The sequence below is a fragment of the Oryzias latipes genome, chromosome 12 (genome assembly GCF_053564925.1).
Source record: "Oryzias latipes strain Hd-rR chromosome 12, Olatipes_Hd-rR_3.1".
NCBI lineage: Eukaryota > Metazoa > Chordata > Actinopteri > Beloniformes > Adrianichthyidae > Oryzias > Oryzias latipes.
Window position 1 is genome coordinate 32998425 of NC_136248.1, and position 22065 is coordinate 33020489.

The following is a 22065-nucleotide window of genomic DNA, read 5'->3' on the forward strand; positions in this document are numbered from 1 at the left end:
TATAATCCCAATACATCCTATTGTTTATTGCCCTTTTGGGTTTAATTTTTATTTGTATAACTACAGCAATGTTTGTTTCTAACTTGTGATGTGATGATTAAAAGGGATTGATGGTTCAGGAGAGATATTTTGGGGATTCACTGTTAAAGCTTAAATGTCGATTTGTTTTGTTTGTATAGGAACTGGAGTGGGCAGGATCACACAGTGTATTGTTTTCTGTTTGTTTTATTACCAGGTATGTATGAGAAAAATGTGAGTGTAAAATGTGTTACAGAGCCTGTATAAGGTTTTAAGCTAGCATGCCGCGTGCGGCATACCCCTTTTGTATGACCTCCTGTCAGAGAGGAACTGGAGTGGGCAGGATCACACAGTGTATTGTTTTCTGTTTGTTTTATTACCAGAATAAAGGGAGGCTTCTCTCCAAGAGGTAACACTGTGTCACACCATATATTAACCAGCACAACGCAGAAAGCGACCGGTTACACTTGGTGCCGTTTGACCCGTCACATCGCGGAGGAGTGGACGTCTGACCCGCCGCTGCTACCCCTCCGCTGGCCTTGCAGCTTTGAGTTCGCGCCAACGCCTGACACCTGCTCTGTCGCTCTGGGACACTGTGCCCTGTGTATTGTTTTGCAGGTGCTGTGAGCGTGCGCATTCTGCTCCTTTAGGTTGGATCGTTAATCCCTGCGCGGGGACTTGCAGGTTAACTTTGAGGGATTTTCCGACTTTTTTTTTTTTTTACTGATTTTGACTTTCTATATTGTTTAAGTTTGCTTAACACTAACTAGAACTGTTTCACCAGCTATTTTATTTTATTTTGGTTTTATTGTGAGATTTTTGAGTGCTGTTTTTACCACTGACATGGCTGAACACAATTCCCTGGGTCGTCAGGTTTCTTTCAGTATGGGAAGGGGTCAACATTTTGTTTCATTTGGGAGGGGCAGGACAGTTACCTCATGTGATTTTGAGAGCTCTGTTGACCAGTCACTAATGAACCCCACCATTCCTGCTGCTAGTTCCACGCCAGTTGTGACACCACAGACTCAGCCCAGTCAGGTTGTCTTAAATGACGCTCTCAGTAACATGATTACTGATTTGGCAAAGCAGATTGGTGATAATATTACAGCGAATCTCACTGCTATGCACCAGCCCAGCCAACCCCAGCCTCAGCCTGCTGACAGCCAATCCCAGCACTGTAGTCACAATGACTTATCGCAGCTGCGGGTGGTTGTTCAGTCCGATGTGAAGGCTCCCCCATACTTTAGAGGTGATCGGTCTGATGCGTTCTCGATCCAGGAATGGGAGGATATAATGAAATGTTACATGTCCAGGGTGAAATGTGTGACCCCTGCAGAAATGTTTGACATTGTCATGTCCCGGCTGGCTGGTAAAGCCAGGGATGTAGTTAAAGTGTCACTTCGGTCACGGCCCGCGCTGAGTCCCACTGAAATGTTTATAGCCGTCTTTGATATTCTCAAACACAATTTCAGTGAACTGACATTTTCTGCTCTTCCGATGAGAGACTTTTATAACACTTTGCCGCGGGTTGATGAGGACGCAATGGATTACTGGATTCGTCTAAACAAATCTATTGATGCTGTAGATGAGTGTCTCCAGAGGCGAGGGAAGCGGGTGGAAGACCCAGGAGCAGAGGTGGTTACAATGTTCATTAATCATTGTCCCGATCCCGCTCTTGCACTGTTGTTTCACGTCAAGTCTCCCGAGGAATGGACAGCAGCTGAGGTGCAGAAGCGCCTGGATGGGCATGTCAGGAAGATTAGGGGGATGCGGGTTCACACACAACAGGTCGGGGGTGCCCATGTCCACACTCAATGCCAGACTGTTGGTCTTCCCACTGTCAGTCCAGTTAATGTTTCATCATCCACCCCCGTAGTTTTGGTAGAACCAAGCTCAGGGTATTCAGCCCCTGTGTGTCATCTGCAATCCTCTCCTGCTCACTCTTTGCCTCCTTTACACGCTGCACCTGTAACATCTGCTCCATCTCCACCTGAAGTTGGCCTTCCTTCTCAACAGATGGTGGATATGTTTGATAAAGTCCTCTCCTTATGTTCTGCGTCTCTTACAACTAGCCAACGGGGGCGACGTCAGTCTGGAAATTTTCCAGCCTCGCAGAGATTTCAGCCAACCCAATGCAGGGTTTGTGGTTCAGATGAACACTCGACCCATTCTCACTGCAGGTTGTTCAGACTGTGTCTCAACTGCCATGGCTCTGGCCACATGAAGCGTGATTGTCCGAGAACTGTCTCACCTGTATCAATGCCAGTAGCTTCCACCTCCAGCCCTGCTTTAAACTAGGATGTCCATGTGATGAGAGGGTCAGCATGGACCATAATGACCAAACCCTCACATCTGCTCCAGATTCTCGCTCTGTGTACATTGACACTTGTCAAAGTTTTTCTGAAGAAAAAAAAGTGGTTTATGTTGGATCTCAGAGAGTTGAGGGTGCTAGTGAACTTTTTTTTGCCACAGTGTCTGTTGGTGGCCAGTCTGCTTTGAGGGGGATGCTTGATTCGGGGAGCATGTCATGCACACTGAGTGAGTCAGCAGAGCTTAGGCTGAAGGATGCTGGTGTTGTTTTGAATCCCAAGGCCATTCCTGAAACGTGGTGCTTGTCGGTTGTGGAGGGCTCGTCACTCAACCAAAATGTATTTATGATTTGGACATTGAGATTTACGGACTCAGGTTTAATGTGCCCACACTCGTGGTGCCTGGACAGAGGGATGACTTGATCATTGGGAGCAACGTGCTTCGGCCCATCATTCAGAAAATGAAGTCTAATCCAACATATTGGGAGATCGTGACTTCCACTAATGAAAACCCAGAATGTGAACAGTTTCTCCAGTTACTAAGTTGCATTTCTAGGTGGTCAGGTCCTCAATTACCTGATAAGATTGGGACGGTGAGGTTGAGACAGGCGGTGACTTTGTTGCCTCACCAAGAATATGTAGTGTGGGGGAAGTTACCCCCCTCTTCTTCTGTGTCGCCCGGCAGCACTGTGATTGTGGAGCCTTCATCTGCCCGCTCCACTCCAAAAAACATCCTGGTAGGTCGTGTCATAACACCTATGTGGGGCGATCGCTGGGTTCCACTCAAGGTCCTCAATCCCACACAAGCAACGGTGACGTTGCGACGCAATGCTAAAATTGCTGATGTCTTTCCTTGTGTTGCTGTTGAAGATCTGTATTTTACTCAAGCCACATGTGAAATGCAGCATGGTCAGGCTACTGCTTCGCTGACCTCATTGTTTCCAGGAGGTGATCCTTTCCAACAACTTAGGGATTGTGGTTTGGAGGACATTGACATTGATGGATGTGAGGTGGCTGATGTGTGGAAAAGGAAACTGGCTGAACTCGTGTTTAACTATCAGGATGTCTTCTCTAGAGACAAGCTAGACTGTGGTGAGGTGAAGGATTTTGTTCATCGTATTCATTTAACCGATGACCACCCCTTTCGTCTGCCCTATCGACGAGTGCCCCCAGCACACTATCGGAAGCTGCGGGAAGTCTTATCTGACATGGAACTGAAAGGCATCATAAGCAAGTCAGTCAGTGAGTATGCTTCACCCCTTGTTATGGTTTGGAAGAAGTCAGGAGACTTAAGAATATGCACTGACTTCCGTTGGCTTAATGCTAAGACCGTTAAGGATGCTCATCCACTGCCCCACCAGTCTGACTGTCTTGCTGCCCTGGGTGGTAACGCCCTTTTCAGTACCATGGACTTGACGTCTGGGTTTTACAACATTCCCCTGCATGAGTCTGACAGACACTACACGGCTTTCACAACACCTTTGGGCCTCTATGAGTACAACCGCCTCCCACAGGGTCTTTGTAACAGTCCAGCTTCCTTTATGAGGATGATGCTCAGCATTTTTGGTGACTTGAACTTTTCCAGTCTTCTCTGTTATCTTGATGATCTTCTGGTGTTTGCACCTTCAGAGGTTGAGGCATTGCAGAGACTAGAGATTGTTTTCCGTCGTCTGAGAGCCAATAACCTAAAGCTTGCACAGAAGAAATGTCACTTTCTTCGAAGATCTGTGAGGTTCTTAGGACATGTGATTGAGGCTTCTGGGGTTTCTGTTGATCAGGATAAAGTGCAGGTTATTTCCAGTTTCCAGAAGCAAGACCTCATGAACCCTGATGGTTGCACACCATCTCAACAGAAAGTGAGGTCCTTCCTTGGTATGGTTTTATTTTACCAACACTTTATTCCAGAGTGCTCACGCATTGCTAAGCCACTCTTCACTCTTACTGCAGGCCAGAAGAGAAGACTTAGAGGTAATGCAGGTGGGAGGGCAGGGACCTACAGAGTATTGACCCCTCAGGATTGGACTCCAGCATGTGAGAGTGCATTTGAGAACCTGAAAGCTGCACTTCTCAATTGTGTGATGCTAGCCCATCCAGATTTTGAGAGGCCCTTCATTCTCTCCACAGATGCTTCTATGGATGGTTTGGGTGCTGTCTTGTCGCAAGTTCCTATCGGTGAGGACAAGGCAAGACCTGTGGCTTTTGCGAGCAAAACTCTCAGTCGCAGTCAGTCAAAGTATCCTGCTCACAGGCTCGAGTTTTTGGCTCTAAAGTGGGCTGTATGTGATAAATTCAGTCATTGGCTTAAAGGTCAAAAGTTTACTGTTTGGACTGACAACAACCCCCTCACATACATCCTGACTAAACCAAGGCTTGACGCCTGTGAGCAGCGCTGGGTCTCCAAGCTTGCGCCATACTGCTTTGAGATCAAGTATGTCCCTGGCAGGCTGAATGTTGTGGCCGACGCACTGAGCAGGAGCCCATTTGTAAAACCTGTAGCTCAACGCCTTTTGACAGAGCCATACTGTAGGCTGCTCGATCAGGTTTGTGACATCACAGATGACACAGTACAGGAAGCTTTCCATTTGACCTGTCAACCACAGACATTGGATGGCACCCACCTCTCAACTGCTGTCAATGTCTCCATGTCAGAAAGAGAGGTTTCTTCTATTTTGTCTGCCGCCTGTGACTGGGACTCTGCCTCTAGGCTGCGAGCAACATCTCTCGCTGACTATCTGGCGTCTGTAGCCCCACCTGCTGCGGATGCTCCTGCTACCTTGTCACAGTCTAGTCTTGTTTCTCACCAGCAGCATGACCCTGTCATATCAAGAGTCGTCGTTTATGTTGAGCGGAAGCGCAGACCATCAAGACGTGAACGCTGTAATGAGGGCCTGCAGACACTGAGGATTTTAAAGCAGTGGGACAAACTCACACTTCTGAATGGTGTACTCTACCGAGTCTCTAAAGATCCCCTGACCAAACACAAGAGGTTTCAGTTTGTTGTGCCTGACTCCTTGAGATCTGCTGTTCTTTCCGGTGTGCATGACTATGCGGGTCATCAGGGTCAGCCACGTACACTCTCTTTAGCTCGTCATCGCTTTTTCTGGTTTGACATGGAGAGGGATGTGCGTGATTATGTGAAGAACTGCCCTAGATGTGTCCTCAGTAAGACCCCAGAGCCTGCTGCAAGAGCTCCTTTGGAGAACATTAAGACTTCTGCGCCATTGGAACTCGTATGCATTGACTTCTGGTCAGCTGAGGACAAAAACAACAAGTCTGTTGATGTTCTTGTGGTCACAGATCATTTCACGAAGTTAGCACATGCATTTCGGTGTCATGATCAGACAGCTAAGACAGTGGCAAAGAAGTTATGGGATGGATTTTTCTGTATCTATGGGTTTCCTCAGCGCATACACTCTGACCAAGGAGCAAATTTTGAGAGTGAGCTTTTTGCAGAGCTTCTGGAACTTAGTGGTGTGGGGAAATCACACTCATCCCCTTACCATCCAATGGGTAATGGGACCACAGAAAGGTTTAACCGCACTTTGGGCAATATGTTGAGGTCTCTCCCCTCTCAGTCAAAGCAGAACTGGCCGAAAATGCTTCAGTCCTTGACTTTTGCCTACAACTGTACTGCGCATGAAACCACAGGCTTTGCCCCATTCTACCTTATGTTTGGGAGGGTCCCCCGACTGCCAGTTGACCTAATGTTCAAAAATGTCCTTCAAGATGACATCATATGTGACTATGACTCCTATGTCAAGTCGCTGGCAAACGACTTTCGCTCCGCCATGCTTTTGGCCCAGCAGCATAGTAGCAGGGAGCAGAAACATCAGCGTGACCAGTATGACAAGAGATCCAAGGGTCTACCGCTTTCCCTTGGTGATCAGGTGCTGGTGGCAAATAAGAGAGCAAAGGGGAAACGAAAGCTTTCAGATAAATGGGAGTCAGTAGTTTACACAGTGGTGGCTTCCAAACCTGCTCTTCACATATACCGTATCAGGGACCGAGCAGGGAATGAGCGTGTGGTGCATCGTAACCTTTTGCTGAACGTGAACTTCTTGCCACTAGATGTACGCTTGGCCGGTGATGCTGTCTGTTCTGGTGGCAGTGTCATTAGTACCTTTTCAGTTCCTGACCTGTGCGACACTGGCACATCAGCTGTGGAGGCAGTACATGCAGAGCACCCCCTCATCAGCTCTCTTTCATGCAGCGAAGAAAATGTACTTGACCGCACCACATCCTGGGTTAGGCAACAATCATCTGCCTCATTTGATGGTGAATCTGCCCTGGGTCTTGTCCTGCCCCCACCAGAGCCCAGTGGGTCGATTGGAGCTGGTGCTATGGATAATTCCCTCAGTGAGTCTCACATTGTCTCTCCCATCACTTCCGTCCTTGACGGGGAAAGTTTGGATATGGGTCATCGGCTTACTTCCCGGTTTGGTAGGATTATAAAACCAGTTTGCCGTTTGATTGAATCTATGGCCCAAGTTGAAGCATTGTTTGATACACGGTATGTTCATACAAGTACTGTAAATGTGTAATTGTTTTTTTTCTACTACTGCTTCCTATTTTTTTTGTGATGGAAGTTTATATGGTTTGATTTCTTTTACTCTCTACCTGGTATTGTCAATATGGTTCAATCTATGTGAGGTGTAAATGGCACCTCACGTTGTTTGTAGAGTATCTGGACCGTGTAGCTGGGTAGCTATTTTCCTGGCATTTTGACCATTTTGTTGATGGTATTTTTTTTGGAACATGTATTGTTTCTGGTTTAAGGCAAATGTGCTGACATGAGTTTTTGTGATTTTGTGCTATTCTAGAGGGGTGAGTGTAACCGGGACAGCCTTTATCTTATTTTATAATGGCACAAAATCTGTTCAAGGGTTACCATACATGAGGGATCTCCAACAAACTACTGCATTACACTACTGGTCATAGCCCCTCCTTCCTTTCTTCTTCTTCTTCTTCTTCTACTTCTTTTGACTCCCCTATATATTCCAAAGGCTACTGTTCCCCACCCCCTTTTGTATGACCTCCTGTCAGAGAGGTGGGTGCCATCATCCTAAAATCATTTTATAATCCCAATACATCCTATTGTTTATTGCCCTTTTGGGTTTAATTTTTATTTGTATAACTACAGCAATGTTTGTTTCTAACTTGTGATGTGATGATTAAAAGGGATTGATGGTTCAGGAGAGATATTTTGGGGATTCACTGTTAAAGCTTAAATGTCGATTTGTTTTGTTTGTATAGGAACTGGAGTGGGCAGGATCACACAGTGTATTGTTTTCTGTTTGTTTTATTACCAGGTATGTATGAGAAAAATGTGAGTGTAAAATGTGTTACAGAGCCTGTATAAGGTTTTAAGCTAGCATGCCGCGTGCGGCATACCCCTTTTGTATGACCTCCTGTCAGAGAGGAACTGGAGTGGGCAGGATCACACAGTGTATTGTTTTCTGTTTGTTTTATTACCAGAATAAAGGGAGGCTTCTCTCCAAGAGGTAACACTGTGTCACACCATATATTAACCAGCACAACGCAGAAAGCGACCGGTTACACTAGTCTGGTGCAAAATATGAGATAAGAGCCATTTAACTCCGCCCACATAAAGGCACGCCTCGACCGAGGCGTGTATTATAATGATAATAATCCATTTTTTAAAGCGCCTTTTATGAAACCCAAGGACACTGTACAAAGGTTAAAAATAAACATTATCCCTTGTTCTATCCTAGGCACTTTAACATTGGGAGTTGGGTCATCTAGACCCACTAGACAGTGCTCTGAACCTTTTTTTCTTCAATGATTTGTGATCTTCACTGGTGTCCATGGATTACATGAAATCTTTCCACCTTTATCCACCTTTGTCAATGGTAGGAAGAACACCTCAATGGAAGGGGGGGGGGGGGTCATCTAAGATAGCACAAGGGTAGAAAAACAAAGACAAACAGGATGAGGGTTAGGTCTAAAAAATTCTAAATGTTGACATTTTCTAAGAAAAGCTCTAGTGACCATCAACCTGCTTCACCGCCACGACTCCCTCCGGCGTGTAATTCCATCAATGTTCCGACCCAGGCAGGACAAGGATGGAGAACATGGACGTTCCTGAAGAAAACAGTAGGTTTGTTGGCGCCTGGGCAGATTTTTTTTCTGCTTTCAGCTACTTTATCAGTATGATTCATATGTGACGAGGAATTAGCAAAACAACAAAGTCTCAAATGTGGCGAGACATCCCAGAATAAACATGCAGCTTTGCCCAAAACTAGAATCCATCCTCACCTCCTCCATCACCGTGTGGTACGCTGGAGCCACAGCCAGGGACATCAACAGACTGCAGCGTATTGGCCGCTCAGCTGAGAAGGTGATTGGCTGCAGCCTTCCATCTGTCCAGGACCTCAACGTCTCCAGAACCCGGGGGGGAGCGGGTCGGATAGCAGCCGACCCTTCTCACCCTGGACATGGTCTACTTGAACCACTCCCTTCGGGCAGAAGGCTACGGTCCATCCGGACCAGAACCTCACCACACAAGAACTGTTTCTTTCCTTCTGCCGTCAGACTCATGAACACTTTTTAACTCCTCCCCCCTTAAACCATCAGTCCAGTTTCCCATTACCTTATCCATCCTGTGTTGCACTATTGTAATTATGTGTATGGTTCTGATCCCTGGGTCTGTGTTTTTGACTCTTTACTGTTTATTTTATTCTTCTTGGCTGTTGTTTGTGGCACATTGGCAGCACAGCAAATTCCTAGGCTGTGAAACTGTTTTGTTCAATTTCAATAAAAATCCTTCTGGATCTGAAAACATCCTGGGGCCTGTTTCAGAAAGGAGGTTAAGTGTAAACTCTGAGTGCGTTAACCCTAAAATCAGGGAAACCCTGAGTTTTCCGTTTCAGAATGGGAGGTTTGTTAAACCAGAGAAAGCAGAGTAAGTCAAACCCGTTTCTGAAAGAGAGGTAACTTATACTCGGAGTCAGTGTCCATGGTTACTTACGCTGTGAACCTAACCTGGTCGGGAGCAGGTTTTATTCTCCAAACTCAAGGTTTCTGCCGGACCCCTCCCCTTTTTAAAGACGAAGTGGTATTTTTCGCTTTAACCTTCATTGCCCACATTTCCGTCACACAGAGACGGTCTAAGTGACAAGAATGGCTTGTTCTTTTTTGGAGGACCCAATAGACGAGGAGGCTGCATTAATTCCTAGAGAATTACATTTACGTCGTGCGAGGATTTTGAGACCTAGACTGGATTTTTTGTCAGTTCCCCATACGTTTTTGTTTGAGCGTTACCGTTTTTCGTTGCAGTCAATTACATATATACAATGAAAACAACATTAGATATGTATTGCTATGTAGATGTTTCATATGTCAAATATTGTCAACAAAGCCTCCATCCATGACATGCTCACATTTGATCTGATTGAATTATGTTTTTATACTTCATTTTTAGCTGCTGCCATGTTCTTTTAATTCCTGCAGGATTGCATCTACATGAAAATGAAATCAGGGACATTGAATTAGATTAATGTAACGATTACTTTTTGGAAACACAATTTGCTAGCACTGCTTACTTTCTTAATCCCATATAAACCTATACCACTTGATCAATACAAGGGTAGACAAAAGTTCACTTTTAAAAACACAATTGCATGTATTAATATTAAACTGACCAACGTTTGCAAGAGGGGAAGGTTAACAGAAAAGTCCTCTAAACATTACCGACGTTAAATGCATTTTTCCCCCAGATTGCTTCTGTACACTATGCAGCATTTCATGCAATTACACCAGGAATAACACTTCAAAAGTACACCTAAATATCACCATTTTTATTTCACACCTTACGCTATTTAAAAAGTTATTACAGCCAATATTTTATAACAATGATTTAAATGCAAACTTAGGCATTAACTTGAGCAGCTATGTTTTCCCACGCTAACTGTCTCTGTTTTGCAGATGCAGCGGTGTTGCTTTTCTTCTGGAATATGTGCTCATATTCACTGTAACTCTGCAGCAGCACGTCAAGATCAGCTGGAGAAAAATATGCAGACCTCTTTTTTTCACGGTTGCCATGGTGACTCGTAATATCTGCGCTCCATTGATAATGGCTTCTTATAGTCGCGGTGCTCACGCTTAACTCCGAATCAGTCCACTCAGAGTTGATTGACCTGACTCGGATCAGCTTCTCTGAAACAGAAAACTCAGAGTTGTTAATCTCTCGATTGACCAACTCAGAGTTCAAGTTTATCCTCAGAGTTGGTTGAACCTCCTTTCTGAAACAGGCCCCCGATCAAGATGATAAAAACAGTTGTTTGTTGACAAAAATCTATTGGAAACGCAGATTAACTGCTGGTTCATTACCACATATTTGCTAGTTTTGTGGCCTTTCAGGAAATAGTTCTCATCAGAACCCATTCAATGACGGAGGATAGAGGGAAAATAAACATTTCTTCACTTCACTTTAAAAACCAGTGAGATGATGTCATTCTCTGGAAACTCCAGGTTTTCCAAAGGCTGCTGCTGCTTCCTGTGTTTTGTAGGAAACTGATGCAAACGATTTTTGAGTGGTAAAGGTCGCTGACCCCTGGAATAAATTCTTTAAAAGTCAAACTAATTGATCACCTGGATCCTTTTTTGCAGTGAAGTGGTTCCATTTTAAACACTACAGACCGGACTCCCATTTCTAAGTGGGACAATTAGCAGGATCAGTGTCTGTCAAAAGCTATTTCTACTGAATGTGTTTCTGCATGAATACATCTATATATTTTTAATCTGCCACTCGCCCCATGAAGCCCTCAAACTGAAACCTCAGCCTCTGGCTGCCTCCTGAAATTCTGCCCAAAACATCATTTTTTTCAGTTTTTGTTAAAGTGTTTCAGTCCAAAAGCACAGAGAAACGGCTTCCACTTTCTCCTTTCAATAAAAGCCAAGAGCCCCTGGTTGTACGGGGATGGACTGGCCCCTACAGAGGGGCCTGACCTGACGGATCCACATGGAGACAAAGAAAAACACCCAACACCTTTTCCAGAATAAACATGGACTGGATGGACTAACTCCAACAAGCACCAAGCGCTCCACGTATCAAACTGTTTCTGAACATTTATTTATGATATTGGAAACATAAACATCAAATGTAAACGAGCCAAAGGCCAATCTCCATCTGCAGTCCTCTGGGAGGTCAATGATGTGTTGGAAACAAAAGAAACCAAACCTCCAGAAATAAATACAGTTGTTCACCTTTCTGCATGTCCCTTCAGGGGTCGCCACAGCCAACCCGCTTCTACCGAGCTGCTCAGGTGGTTTGGCAGAGACTTTTACGCTGGGTGTCCTTCCTGACACAACGCTGTATTTTACCCGAGCTGGGGACCGGCACAGGGAGACCCAGACTTGAGCTCTTGTAGTTACATAGTTGGGCAGTTGCGTAAAGGTTGCCCAAGGACCCACACTGGGTGAAGTTAATCGTGGCCCCTGGGAATCGAACATGGGATTGTGCCGCTCCTGCATGCAGCCCACAGAGCCATCCAGCTGCTGTGAAGACAGTGTAAACCTAAACCAGATGTGACATTTTAAAACCTCTCTGTTTAGCAATAACATGTTCTGATACCTGATCATGTGATGATTACACGAGAGATTGTTGAAACCACAGGTTCAAATGTCTTTTAAAGATTCTCTTATTCCTGTTCCAGGAAGTGGAACCCTGGTAAAACAGAACGTTTGTGAGAAAGACATTAGTCTGAATGACAGCTGTCCATCCGTCCGTCTGTCCGGTTTATAATCTCGGGTTTACTTTTCTTTATTTTATATCTGTGTTTGAACTTTTGTTCTCGGAGGGATCCTCCACATCAGGGATTGAATCTTGTCAGTGGATCTGCAGTAGGATCTCCAGGGTCCGGCTCCTCGGGGGGATTCTGTGGCAGTGTGTGTGTGTGTGTGTGTGTGTGTGTGTGTGTGTGTGTGTGTGTGTGTGTGTGTGTGTGTGTGTGTGTGTGTGTGTGTGTGTGTGTGTGTGTGTGTGTGTGTGTGTGTGTGTGGGTCACTGACGTAGACAGGTCCCTCATATTTTATTTCTCCACTTGGTATCAAGCCAGATTTCTATTTTGCATCTTTAGCTTCTCATTTTATGCTTGATTATCTTGTGTGTGTGGGGGGGGGGGGGGTATGTGATTTTATTTTTTTTCTTACTTTTTAATTTTCACATTTGGAAAATGTTTTATGTGAAGCGCTTTGATCTTGGTTAGTCAGAAGAGTGCTCTACCAATAAAGTTTGGTTTGTTTTGATTTGATTTGAATTGATTTCAGCAGTTTCCCGGGCTTCTCCAAAAACCAATTCATCCTTTATCACAGTGTAAAAATGGGAAACATCAAAGCTTCGTTTGGTTTGACCCACCCTTTTGATCTCTCGTCACGTGACGCTGCTGTCCCTTCTGGGGGCGGTGCTAATCCCGCGTCGACGCGCTGTTTACCGTAAACACCAGAAGAAGAAAACGACGCGGTCCGCCATTAGTGTCGTTCGCTCGTGTCTTCATTTGAGGAGTTCTCATCAAGTCTGCACATTTTAGCTGCGCGCGAGGCAGCGAGACGCCCCAGCCCGCGCTATGGCGGCCGAACGGCGCGAGGACAAAGGTGAGACAGTTAGCAGATGTTAGCATCGACATGCTCTTTGTTTCTCCGGCCGATCGATCGATTCGATCAGATAGCGGTTCTGAATTGATCGATACCCGAACTTTGTAAACGGCCACGCGCACCCGTCATCCCTCGAAACTTGGTCACGCGCTCGCGGTCAGCCATTCCTCCGGTAACGTTGGCGGAGGTTAGCTTAGCGGCTAGCTGCAGACGAACACCGCGGTTCTGACCCATCTGACTTCAGGAATCAGCACTTGGATGAATTTAAACCTTTAGAATAGACAGTTTGTTTTGGTACCGGTCCGCTCTGTATAGTTAAAAGGCCGAACCTAATCGCTCTTTGTTTTCGTCATAAGATCCAATTGGTCCAGAACCTGGCCGTTTCAGGTTCTGCCTACTGACTTGTCTAAAGGTGGGCTTTGTCTGGCTATGTTGTAGCAACAGAAGATACCAGAACCAAGTAATCAGTGGTTCTGTTGTTGGGAGTGTGATTCAGATTCAGGAGTTCCCTGGTTCTGTTCTACTAACTGTTCTCTCCAGAAACAGAACTTTACCTTTTTTGACGTTTTTCTTCCCTGACTGAACTTTGACTTTCTGCCTGGAAAGCATAGATCCAGGTGGAAGGTACTGGTCCGTCTCGGTCCAGCTGGAAGATGTTGGCCCGGCTCGGTCTGAAAGGAGCCGACCTGTTGCTGTCCAGAACCTTCCGGTGTTCTAAGCGTGTTGTTGTTTTTCAGACGGCGAGCTGAACGTGCTGGAGGACCTGCTGACGGAAGCCCCGGATCAGGACGATGAGCTGTACAACCCGGACACGGAACGGGACCTGAGTGACAAGAAAGGTGCGCTGGTCTCCAGATGTTCTGCCGGTGTGGAAGCAGGTGTCACATTAAACCCTGGGTCTCGTCTGTTAGGAACAAAGAGGAAGAGCGAACGGTCTGATAGCCAAGATCTGAAGAGGCTCCGCCTTCCATCAAGCCACGCCTCTTCCACTAAGAGAGGCTTGGGCTCATCAGCGTCATCCTCTAAGAAGTCGTCCAGCCCTCGCGGCCGCCCCTCTGCTGCTTACCGTCACGACTACTATGAAGAGCGAAAGCGGCGGCGCGACTCCCGAGACGCCGTTCGGAGCCGCAGAGGTGAGGATGGACGGCGCCGAGACCTCCAGAGGGGCCCGGACCTAAACCAGGTACTGACACACCTGCAGCCCACGCCATACGTCCAGACATCTTTATTCACTTCCTGTTTGTTATCAGAAACTGGTTCGGGACGAGCGGCCAGCCAGCTCCGACCTCCGTGACGACAGCCAATCAGAGGATGAGGTGGTGGGAGAGTACGGCTCAGAGCAGGCATCTGGAAGCTCCTCCCCCACTGCCTCCCATGCAGAGGAGGAAGAAGAGGAGGAGCAGGAGGAAGAGGATGAGGAGGAGGAGGAGGAGGAGGAAGAAGAAGGAATGGAGGAAGAAGAGGAGGAAGGCGTGAAGGAGGAGGAAGAAGAGGAGGAGGAAGAGTATGACGAGCGCCGTGGTGGAGACAGTAACGACTACGACACTCGCAGCGAAGCTGGCGGGTCGCGCTCCGCCTCCTCGGTCAGCTTCTCTGAAGAGGGCGAGTCTGTGCACTCGGGCTCTGCATCAGAGGCTTCAGGTAACCATGGCAACCCCCCTCTAAGGATCCCACCTGGCACTGGGCCGGGTCTGAGGGGATCTTCTGTGTTCCTGATCAGTTGTCCAAAACTGAACTGGATGAAGTTCTGCTCCAGAAGGAACAGGACCTGGTTCCTGCTCCAAATACTTTCAGAACCAGAAGAAACCATTAGAGTTTAGAAATGATGCTGTTTCAATTCCGGTTAGCCCAGATCTTTCCGTGTAGACGGCGTGGATGTGGCTTAGAACGCCGGCGCTTTACATCCCAGCAGAGAACAGCGGCTTTGCGCCGTCATGCAACTCTTTGGATGTCGGTGAAAAGTCGCCGTCTCTGCGTCGGAGTCAGCTGATCCGTGTTAATCGCGTTAACAGAGTTACGATATGTCAAGTCGTGTGTCATTCAGGGTTAAGGGGTGTGGCTTTCATTTGTGATCAAACGGAAAGCAGATTTTTTTCAAAACCATTCTTGCTTTTCAAGAAACAGATCTGAATAAATGATGCGATGAAGCTGAACTCTTTGCACACTGACACACTTGTTCTTCACGCATGTCAAGGAGCACGCGTGAACATGTCACCATAACAGGCTCTTTTTGTTCTTTTATTTTGACAGGTTCCGATAAGAAGCAGGAGAAGCTGTCGTCGTCTGTGCGAGCCGTTCGTAAAGGCGTGGAAAGTAAGAACCCCTCCAAACAGGACGGGAAGCGCGTCCAAAGCCGGACCCTCACGTCCAGCTGCTCTCTGCGTTTCAGATCCCACCAGCAAGCTGCGCTACATCCTGCGTGACGCTCGCTTTTTCCTCATCAAGAGCAATAACCACGAGAACGTGTCCCTGGCTAAAGCCAAAGTGAGTCTGTCTTTCTCATGTTCTGTTGGGATGCCATCTCTGCCTCGGTGTCCGTCTTCTGTTTGCTAGCTTTCAGAGGTGTTGGGTTTCTTGTTAGCGTGCTGATCTTTGTGTCTGTCATGTGCAGGGAGTCTGGTCCACGTTACCGGTCAACGAGAAGAAGCTGAACGCGGCGTTTCGCTCGGCGCGGAGCGTCATCCTCATCTTCTCTGTGAGGGAAAGCGGAAAATTTCAAGGTGAAGCCAGAAAAGCTGATGACTGCCGTCCTCGTCTGCCTGCCGTCTCGTTTATCGTTGCTGTTCTCTCCAGGTTTTGCTCGGCTGGCCTCAGAGTCTCAACATGGCGGCTCTCCCATCCATTGGGTGCTTCCTGCCGGCATTAATGCTAAGATGCTGGGAGGAGTCTTTAAAATCGACTGGCTCTGCAGGTAAACGTTCCTCGGTTCTCAGTCTGCTGGCTTGAAAGTTTCAGAGGTTCCACCACAGTCGTCTATCCCATCTTAAAAGTGATAATGCACGCTTAAAAAGTAGTTCCGGTCACATATCTTAAATGTCCTGTATCGCTGCGCTGGCTTCTTTAAAACAAACTTAATCTTCATCATGGAATGATCAGTGTGCTGGCTCAGCTGTTACCATGACAACGGCCTGCACTACACACCAAATAGTTAACTTTTTGTAAAAAAAAACAGAAAATGGATTGAATACTTCTTTCAGGATGCCTTCATTGTCAGTGCAGTGGAGAAAAGGGTAAAGAGGACACTGACGAACCCAAATGTCTTTACAGCCCCCTGATGCTGTTAAAGGTCAGGAATCCAGCTGTGGCGCCACCTGTTGGCCAACTTCTGTGACGCTTGTTGAGCTCTCCATCTGCTTAGTGGGGACCGTGGTTTTAAATCAGGTGTTGTTTGGTTGACCAAACTTTAGTGCCTCATCCTCCTAGCTTGCATGTGTAAATGGTGATTAGGACCAGACAGGCAGCTGTGCTGGTCTATGCTGGGACAGCAGCACCGTGATCCGACCGTGTGGAGCGGCCCTGGAGGTGGGACAGTGATGGATAGAGCTTGTGAGGGGTCAGCTGGAATCAGTGGGTGGTGGGGCATTCCTGAAGGGGGCAGCCAGACAGCATGTGGGGTGTTGGTGGAACCCTGGTGACTGGGAGAGCAGTTTTAAGTGGGCTTGGTCAGAATCAGGGACGTGCATGGTGCCAGCATGGACTTCTGCTTGAGAAGGATGGCGAGGGCTAAGCTAACATTAGCATTTGGTGGCAGTTATGATCACTCTGGACAGTTCGCGTGGTGTAGATCCGGTTGTATTTAACAGTAGGACTCTAGGTGAGCAGTGCTTTGGTTGTTTGATCAGTTGTACGGGTACACAGCTGTTCTGGAGGTAGTGACCTCCTGAAATAGCCAGTTCCAGAACATTCTCAGTAGATGGGGCTTGTAGAAGCCCGGTCCAACGCCGCCAAGGCGTCTGCCTGTGGCAGAACCTGCCCACGGCTGTGGTGAGAACGGTTGTGCTCATGGTTTATCCTCTGTCTGAGACCAATGTTCACTGGCTCAAGGTGGTTGTAGACCAGATAGTTGGACGACACCTGAAAAATACGCGCAACCCCAGAATCCTCATGGTTCTGGCAGTCTTCCCGTTAGAGCACAGAGTACATTGAATTGTGATACTCCAACTTGCGGTTCTGGTGGCGGTTACCCACTGTGGGAACTGGCTGAGACCACTGCTGAACTTGCTTCTGTCGCCCACAGGAGGGAGCTGCCCTTCATCAAGACGGCCCACCTCTCCAACCCATGGAACGAGCACAAGCCGATCAAAATTGGACGAGATGGACAGGTCTGCCCACCGTGGCGTCCCGCTTCAGGAGGTTGTGCTTCTGCAGCTTTTTCATTCGGACTCATCCTACTTCGACTTTTTTTAGGAGATCCAGCCGGACGTCGGCGCTCAACTCTGTGGACTGTTTCCATTGGACGAGAGTGTGGATGTTCATCAGGTGTCTCGCCGCATTCGGCACAAACGCAGGACACCGACGGAGCCGCGGCCCCGAGGCCGACCGCCACTGAGAGAACCGGGAAGGTTAGCCAATCATCAAGCTCCTCCCCCGCATCCTGTACTGCTGCAACCACGGTGCCACCCGCTGCCGGACCATGGATACAACGGCGACCTTTACCTGGCGGCGCTCAGGTGGTGGTTGGTCGCTGCGCCCCTCTGCGTCTGGTTGGAGGCTGACGGTCAGGCAGGAAGTAACGTTAACGTCTGATGCAGGTTTATTTGTGGTGTTTGCCGTAGCAGCAACCCGTCTGGTTGAGTTCTGATCAGTTCTGAGGGGAAGTCTTCCGCTGGCGTAAACGTCCTGTCAAGCTCTCTGTCTTTGCAGGAGTTTGGTGCTTTGGAGTTAAAAACCATTCAGCTTTAGTGGGACTGGCTCGGCTTTTCAAAATAAGAGCACCACTGGCCGGACTGATGGTGAGGGGAGGACGTGCAAGGTAGAGCTAAAGCAAAACGAGAGTAAGGGACTGGATTCCGTGTGAGAAGGGGGAACAGGTAAGGGGGGCAGGGGGTGGGGCCTGAGGACTGTTGGGGCCAGGGTACCCACCTCTTGAGGTAAATAAAGGACAAATGAATAAAAAAAAGAACTTCTTGGACTAATGGTGATCCCCCCCCCCCCCCGCCCTACATCAAGAGGACACTGTTGCCCCCCACCCCCCATGCTTCCTCGCACCCCTACCCACCCCCCTGGCACACGCAGAGAATGAGGACTCCGAGCCAGGTTGTTAAGGACGGACTGTTTTGTGGGCGGGGTCTCTGGCCCTGAATGGGAGGGTGGGTGGAGCTAACGAGAAGGAAGGCGTGGAAAGGAATGGACAGTTTTTTTGTCTTGGACTGCTAGTCTGAGAAGGGAGGGAGGGGCTGATGGGAGTGGGAATTTATGTTGCTTGACAGAACTTCATCATCATCATCATCATCTCCTCACCCTTTCAAAATAAGAGGGGTTAAAAAGCACTTAAGTGGACTGATGAGGAGAAAAACTGTTTGTGTAAAAAGTGTTGCCCCTCCTTCATAGACGACAGAAGCGGTATGTTGTTCCTTCACAGACGTGTGTTTGCATTAGTGTGTGTGTGTGTGTGTGTGTGTGCGTGCGTGCGTGCGTGCTGCAACCTCTGGATGGCCACACTCTGTCAGACGAAGCAGGATCAGTGTCACTGGGGTTCTTCAGGTCCTGGTTTCCAGGTCTGTGTGATTTGTTGCCGTGGTAACAAACACTGTGAGACCTCAGGCTCATTTAGGCCCTGAACCAGAACCGTGCTGGTCCACCACGGAGGTCACCGGTCTGATCTGCTCATGCTGCTTCGTCCTTCAGAAGGTTTTGTCTCGTGCATACGAACACGTGTCTGTGAGTGCACGTGTGAGCGCGCACGAGCAAGTGTCTTACCTGTGGACTTATTCACGTAGGCGTCGGCTGGAAGAGTACGACATCCACAGCAGGAAGCGACCGCGAGCCGACGGCCTACCGGACTTTGTACAACGAGCAGGTTGTTCACCTGGAGGTTTTGATTATTTTACACACCTGAGTGACTTTCACTGTGCTGTGGCTCACATCCACGTGCACGCTCACATACACACTCACAGTGGAATGGTCCGTATGGACGTTTGAAACTGTATCTCTTAACTATCATTGATTCTCAGGATTCCTCCAGGACCCACGGAACCAGCCGGTGGACAGGTGAGGCACACCACGTCACCTGAAAGTGGGCGGGGCAGAGCAGAAACAAAAAGGGGGGCAGAAATCAAAGGCTTTTATTGTGAAATGGCTCATAAAGGTTGTTGTTAACTCTGCAGGAGGTTCTCGGGCGTCAGGAGGGACGTCTTCCTCAACGGGGTGAGTGCCGGCACTTTGATGTTTGACTGGGACGGCCCCTCTGTGTTCACCTGTTTGCTTCTTACCTGTTCCAGTCCTACGACTACATGAGAGATTATCACCACAACGTCGGGCCCCCGGCTCCATGGCAAACTCTGGTATGGCTCTCGTCAGCCCTAGTGGTGACCTTCTGAACTAACATGGCAGAGGAACGACCATGAAGCTAACGTTTTCCAAACTATTGTCCAGCTACCTTCCAAATACAGAAACTCTGAATAAAAGCAGAGATTTAAGGAAAAGGCTCAACGTGCCTCACAGCTGTCATAAACAAAACATACAAAATACATTTTTATTTTTTAAATAAGTCAGTGCAGAATGGGCCCCTTTTGAAACCAGCCCCCTGTGGTGTTTGGAGGAACTGCAATGTCTGGTACTTCCTGGTCTGTGTCAAATTCAGGAAAGGAGGGCGGGGCTTGTGTCAGCTGTGATGTAATGATGACTTCATGTTTGTGTGACAGGCGGCCTATCCTGGGGTGGAGCAGCAGCCTCCCCACCATCCTCCATATTACCACCACAGTCACCCCCCACCCGCCCCTCATCAGACGTACCATCATCATCACCCCCCCCTGCCCCCCCATGATGCTCCACCCTCTCGCTTCAGAGACAAGCAGCGTGTCCCGCAGCATCGCACCTTCACCTCCAGCCCGGTGAGTTCTTGAGCGACATCGTCTCCTCTTCATCGTCTCTTCTTCATCTGCTGGGCGTCACCTGTCTTCTGTTTCCCATCATGCAGCATGACTACGACATGCGTGTGGATGACTTCCTGCGGCGGACTCAAGCAGTGGTGAGCAGCCGGCGTGAGCGGCAGCGGGAACGTGAACGTGGAGGACCACGCCGTGACCGGGAGCGCGGCAGGGATAGGGACAGAGAAAGGGACAAAGAAAGGGGGCGGTACCGTAGGTGATCAAATGAAGTCCAGGCTTTTATTCTGAAGGGTTGAAGTGCTTTTCAAGTATTTCCTAACAACCATGGTTATGTTTGAGAACAGCTCTGTGAACTCAGTTACCACAGAGGTCAAGAAAGGTTATTCTAATAACCTGCTGAGCTTTTATTTTGAAGGTCAGACTAAGTGCATTGCAGCCGTTTTTGTTTCGTTATAATGTCCCAGACCCCCCCTCACTCTGTCTGTGCGCCAGGGGCCAGCTTTGGTCATGAAATTAAGCAGGAAGTAGATAAACCAGATTTTACTGCTGTTTTGTTCACTCTTTCAAAGTAAATTTTTTATGTTCTGAATAAAGTCGTCCACCTGGTCTTTGTTTCTGTTCTCTTCCTGTTCTCCATCCAAAAGTGCTGCTGTTCTGTTCCTGAACGGAAAACATGTTCTGGACATCAGTGTAGAACATCTGCAGAACCTCTGATCTACAGCTGGAACATCTGCAGAACCTCTGATCTACAGCTGGAACATCTGCAGAACCTCTGATCTACAGCTAGAACATCTGCAGAACCTCTGATCTACAGCTAGAAAATCTGCAGAACCTCTGATCTACAGCTAGAAAATCTGCAGAACCTCTGATCTACAGCTAGAACATCTGCAGAACCTCTGATCTACAGCTAGAACATCTGCAGAACCTCCTCTAATCTACAGCTGGAACATCTGCAGAACCTATTCTGATATACAGCTGGAACATCTGCAGAACCTCTGATCTACAACTAAAACATCTGTGGAACCTCTGATCTACAGCTAGAACATCTGCAGAACCTCGGATCTACAGCTAGAACATCTGCAGAACCTCTGATCTACAGCTAGAACATCTGCAGAACCTCTGATCTACAGCTAGAACATCTGCAGAACCTCTGATCTGCAGCTAGAACATCTGCAGAACCTCTGATCTGCAGCTAGAACATCTGCAGAACCTCTGATCTGCAGCTAGAACATCTGCAGAACCTCTGATCTGCAGCTAGAACATCTGCAGAACCTCGGATCTACAGCTAGAACATCTGCAGAACCTCTGATCTACAGCTAGAACATCTGCAGAACCTCTGATCTACAGCTAGAACATCTGCAGAACCTTTGATCTACAGCTGGAACATCTGTAGAACCTCTAATCTACAGCTGTAACATCTGTAGAACATCCTCTAATCTACAGCTGGAACATCTGCAGAACCTAATCTGATATACAGCTGGAACATCTGTGGAATCTCTGATCTACAACTAAAACATCTGTGGAACCTCTGATCTACAGCTAGAACATCTGCAGAACCTCTGATCTGCAGCTACAACATCTGCAGAACCTCTGATCTACAGCTAGAACATCTGCAGAACGTCCTGTGATCTACAGCTGGAACATCTGCAGAACCTCTGATTTGCAGCTAGAACATCTGCAGAACCTATGATCTACAGCTAGAACATCTGTGGAATCTCTGATCTACAACTAAAACATCTGTGGAACCTATGATCTACAGCTAGAACATCTGTGGAATCTCTGATCTACAGCTAAAACATCTGCAGAACCTCTGATCTACAGCTAGAACATCTGCAGAACGTCCTGTGATCTACAGCTGGAACATCTGCAGAACCTCTGATTTGCAGCTAGAACATCTGCAGAACCTATGATCTACAGCTGGAACATCTGCAGAACCTCTGATCTACACCTAGAACATCTGCAGAACCTATGATCTACAGCTAGAACATCTGTGGAATCTCTGATCTACAGCTAAAACATCTGCAGAACCTCTGATCTACAGCTAGAACATCTGCAGAACGTCCTGTGATCTACAGCTG

General features: G+C 47.7%; 1 protein-coding gene and 2 long non-coding RNA genes across 4 annotated transcripts; 2 read left to right on the plus strand and 1 right to left on the minus strand.

Moving 5' to 3' along the window:
• The first annotated feature begins 92 nt into the window (after nucleotides 1-92).
• LOC144996726 (uncharacterized) lies at nucleotides 93-431 on the plus strand. Its single transcript, XR_013659575.1, has 2 exons — nucleotides 93-235; nucleotides 402-431. It is a non-coding gene; the product is annotated as an uncharacterized LOC144996726 (long non-coding RNA).
• An 11238-nt stretch (nucleotides 432-11669) lies between these two features.
• LOC110014262 (uncharacterized) lies at nucleotides 11670-13679 on the minus strand. Its single transcript, XR_002289380.3, has 3 exons — nucleotides 13493-13679; nucleotides 11920-12012; nucleotides 11670-11843 (listed from the first exon to the last, which is right to left on the minus strand). It is a non-coding gene; the product is annotated as an uncharacterized LOC110014262 (long non-coding RNA).
• Nucleotides 12717-20593, plus strand: ythdc1 (YTH N6-methyladenosine RNA binding protein C1). 2 transcript variants are annotated; one of them, XR_002874296.2, is made up of 16 exons: nucleotides 12717-12938; nucleotides 13676-13777; nucleotides 13850-14121; nucleotides 14189-14579; nucleotides 15189-15251; nucleotides 15328-15422; nucleotides 15550-15658; nucleotides 15732-15849; nucleotides 17176-17260; nucleotides 17346-18500; nucleotides 18878-18957; nucleotides 19112-19148; nucleotides 19265-19304; nucleotides 19379-19441; nucleotides 19802-19990; nucleotides 20077-20593. XR_002874296.2 is itself a non-coding variant. In XM_023960834.2 (16 exons), the coding sequence occupies exons 1-16, from the start codon at nucleotides 12911-12913 to the stop codon at nucleotides 20245-20247; spliced, it is 1998 nt and encodes a 665-aa protein (XP_023816602.1). In that variant the 5' UTR covers nucleotides 12717-12910; the 3' UTR covers nucleotides 20248-20593. The 2 variants fall into 2 exon arrangements, 1 of the variants encoding a protein (XP_023816602.1); XM_023960834.2 differs by having other exon boundaries at nucleotides 17346-17500.
• The last annotated feature ends 1472 nt before the right edge of the window (nucleotides 20594-22065 follow it).

Bases quoted from the DNA above. Each gene is read 5' to 3' on its own strand.
- ythdc1 (XM_023960834.2), top strand. From the start codon at position 12,911: ATGGCGGCCGAACGGCGCGAGGACAAAG. The intron at 12,939-13,675 runs GTGAGACAGTTA...GTTGTTTTTCAG, and splicing joins CGAACGGCGCGAGGACAAAG to ACGGCGAGCTGAACGTGCTG. The intron at 14,122-14,188 runs GTACTGACACAC...GTTTGTTATCAG, and splicing joins GGGGCCCGGACCTAAACCAG to AAACTGGTTCGGGACGAGCG.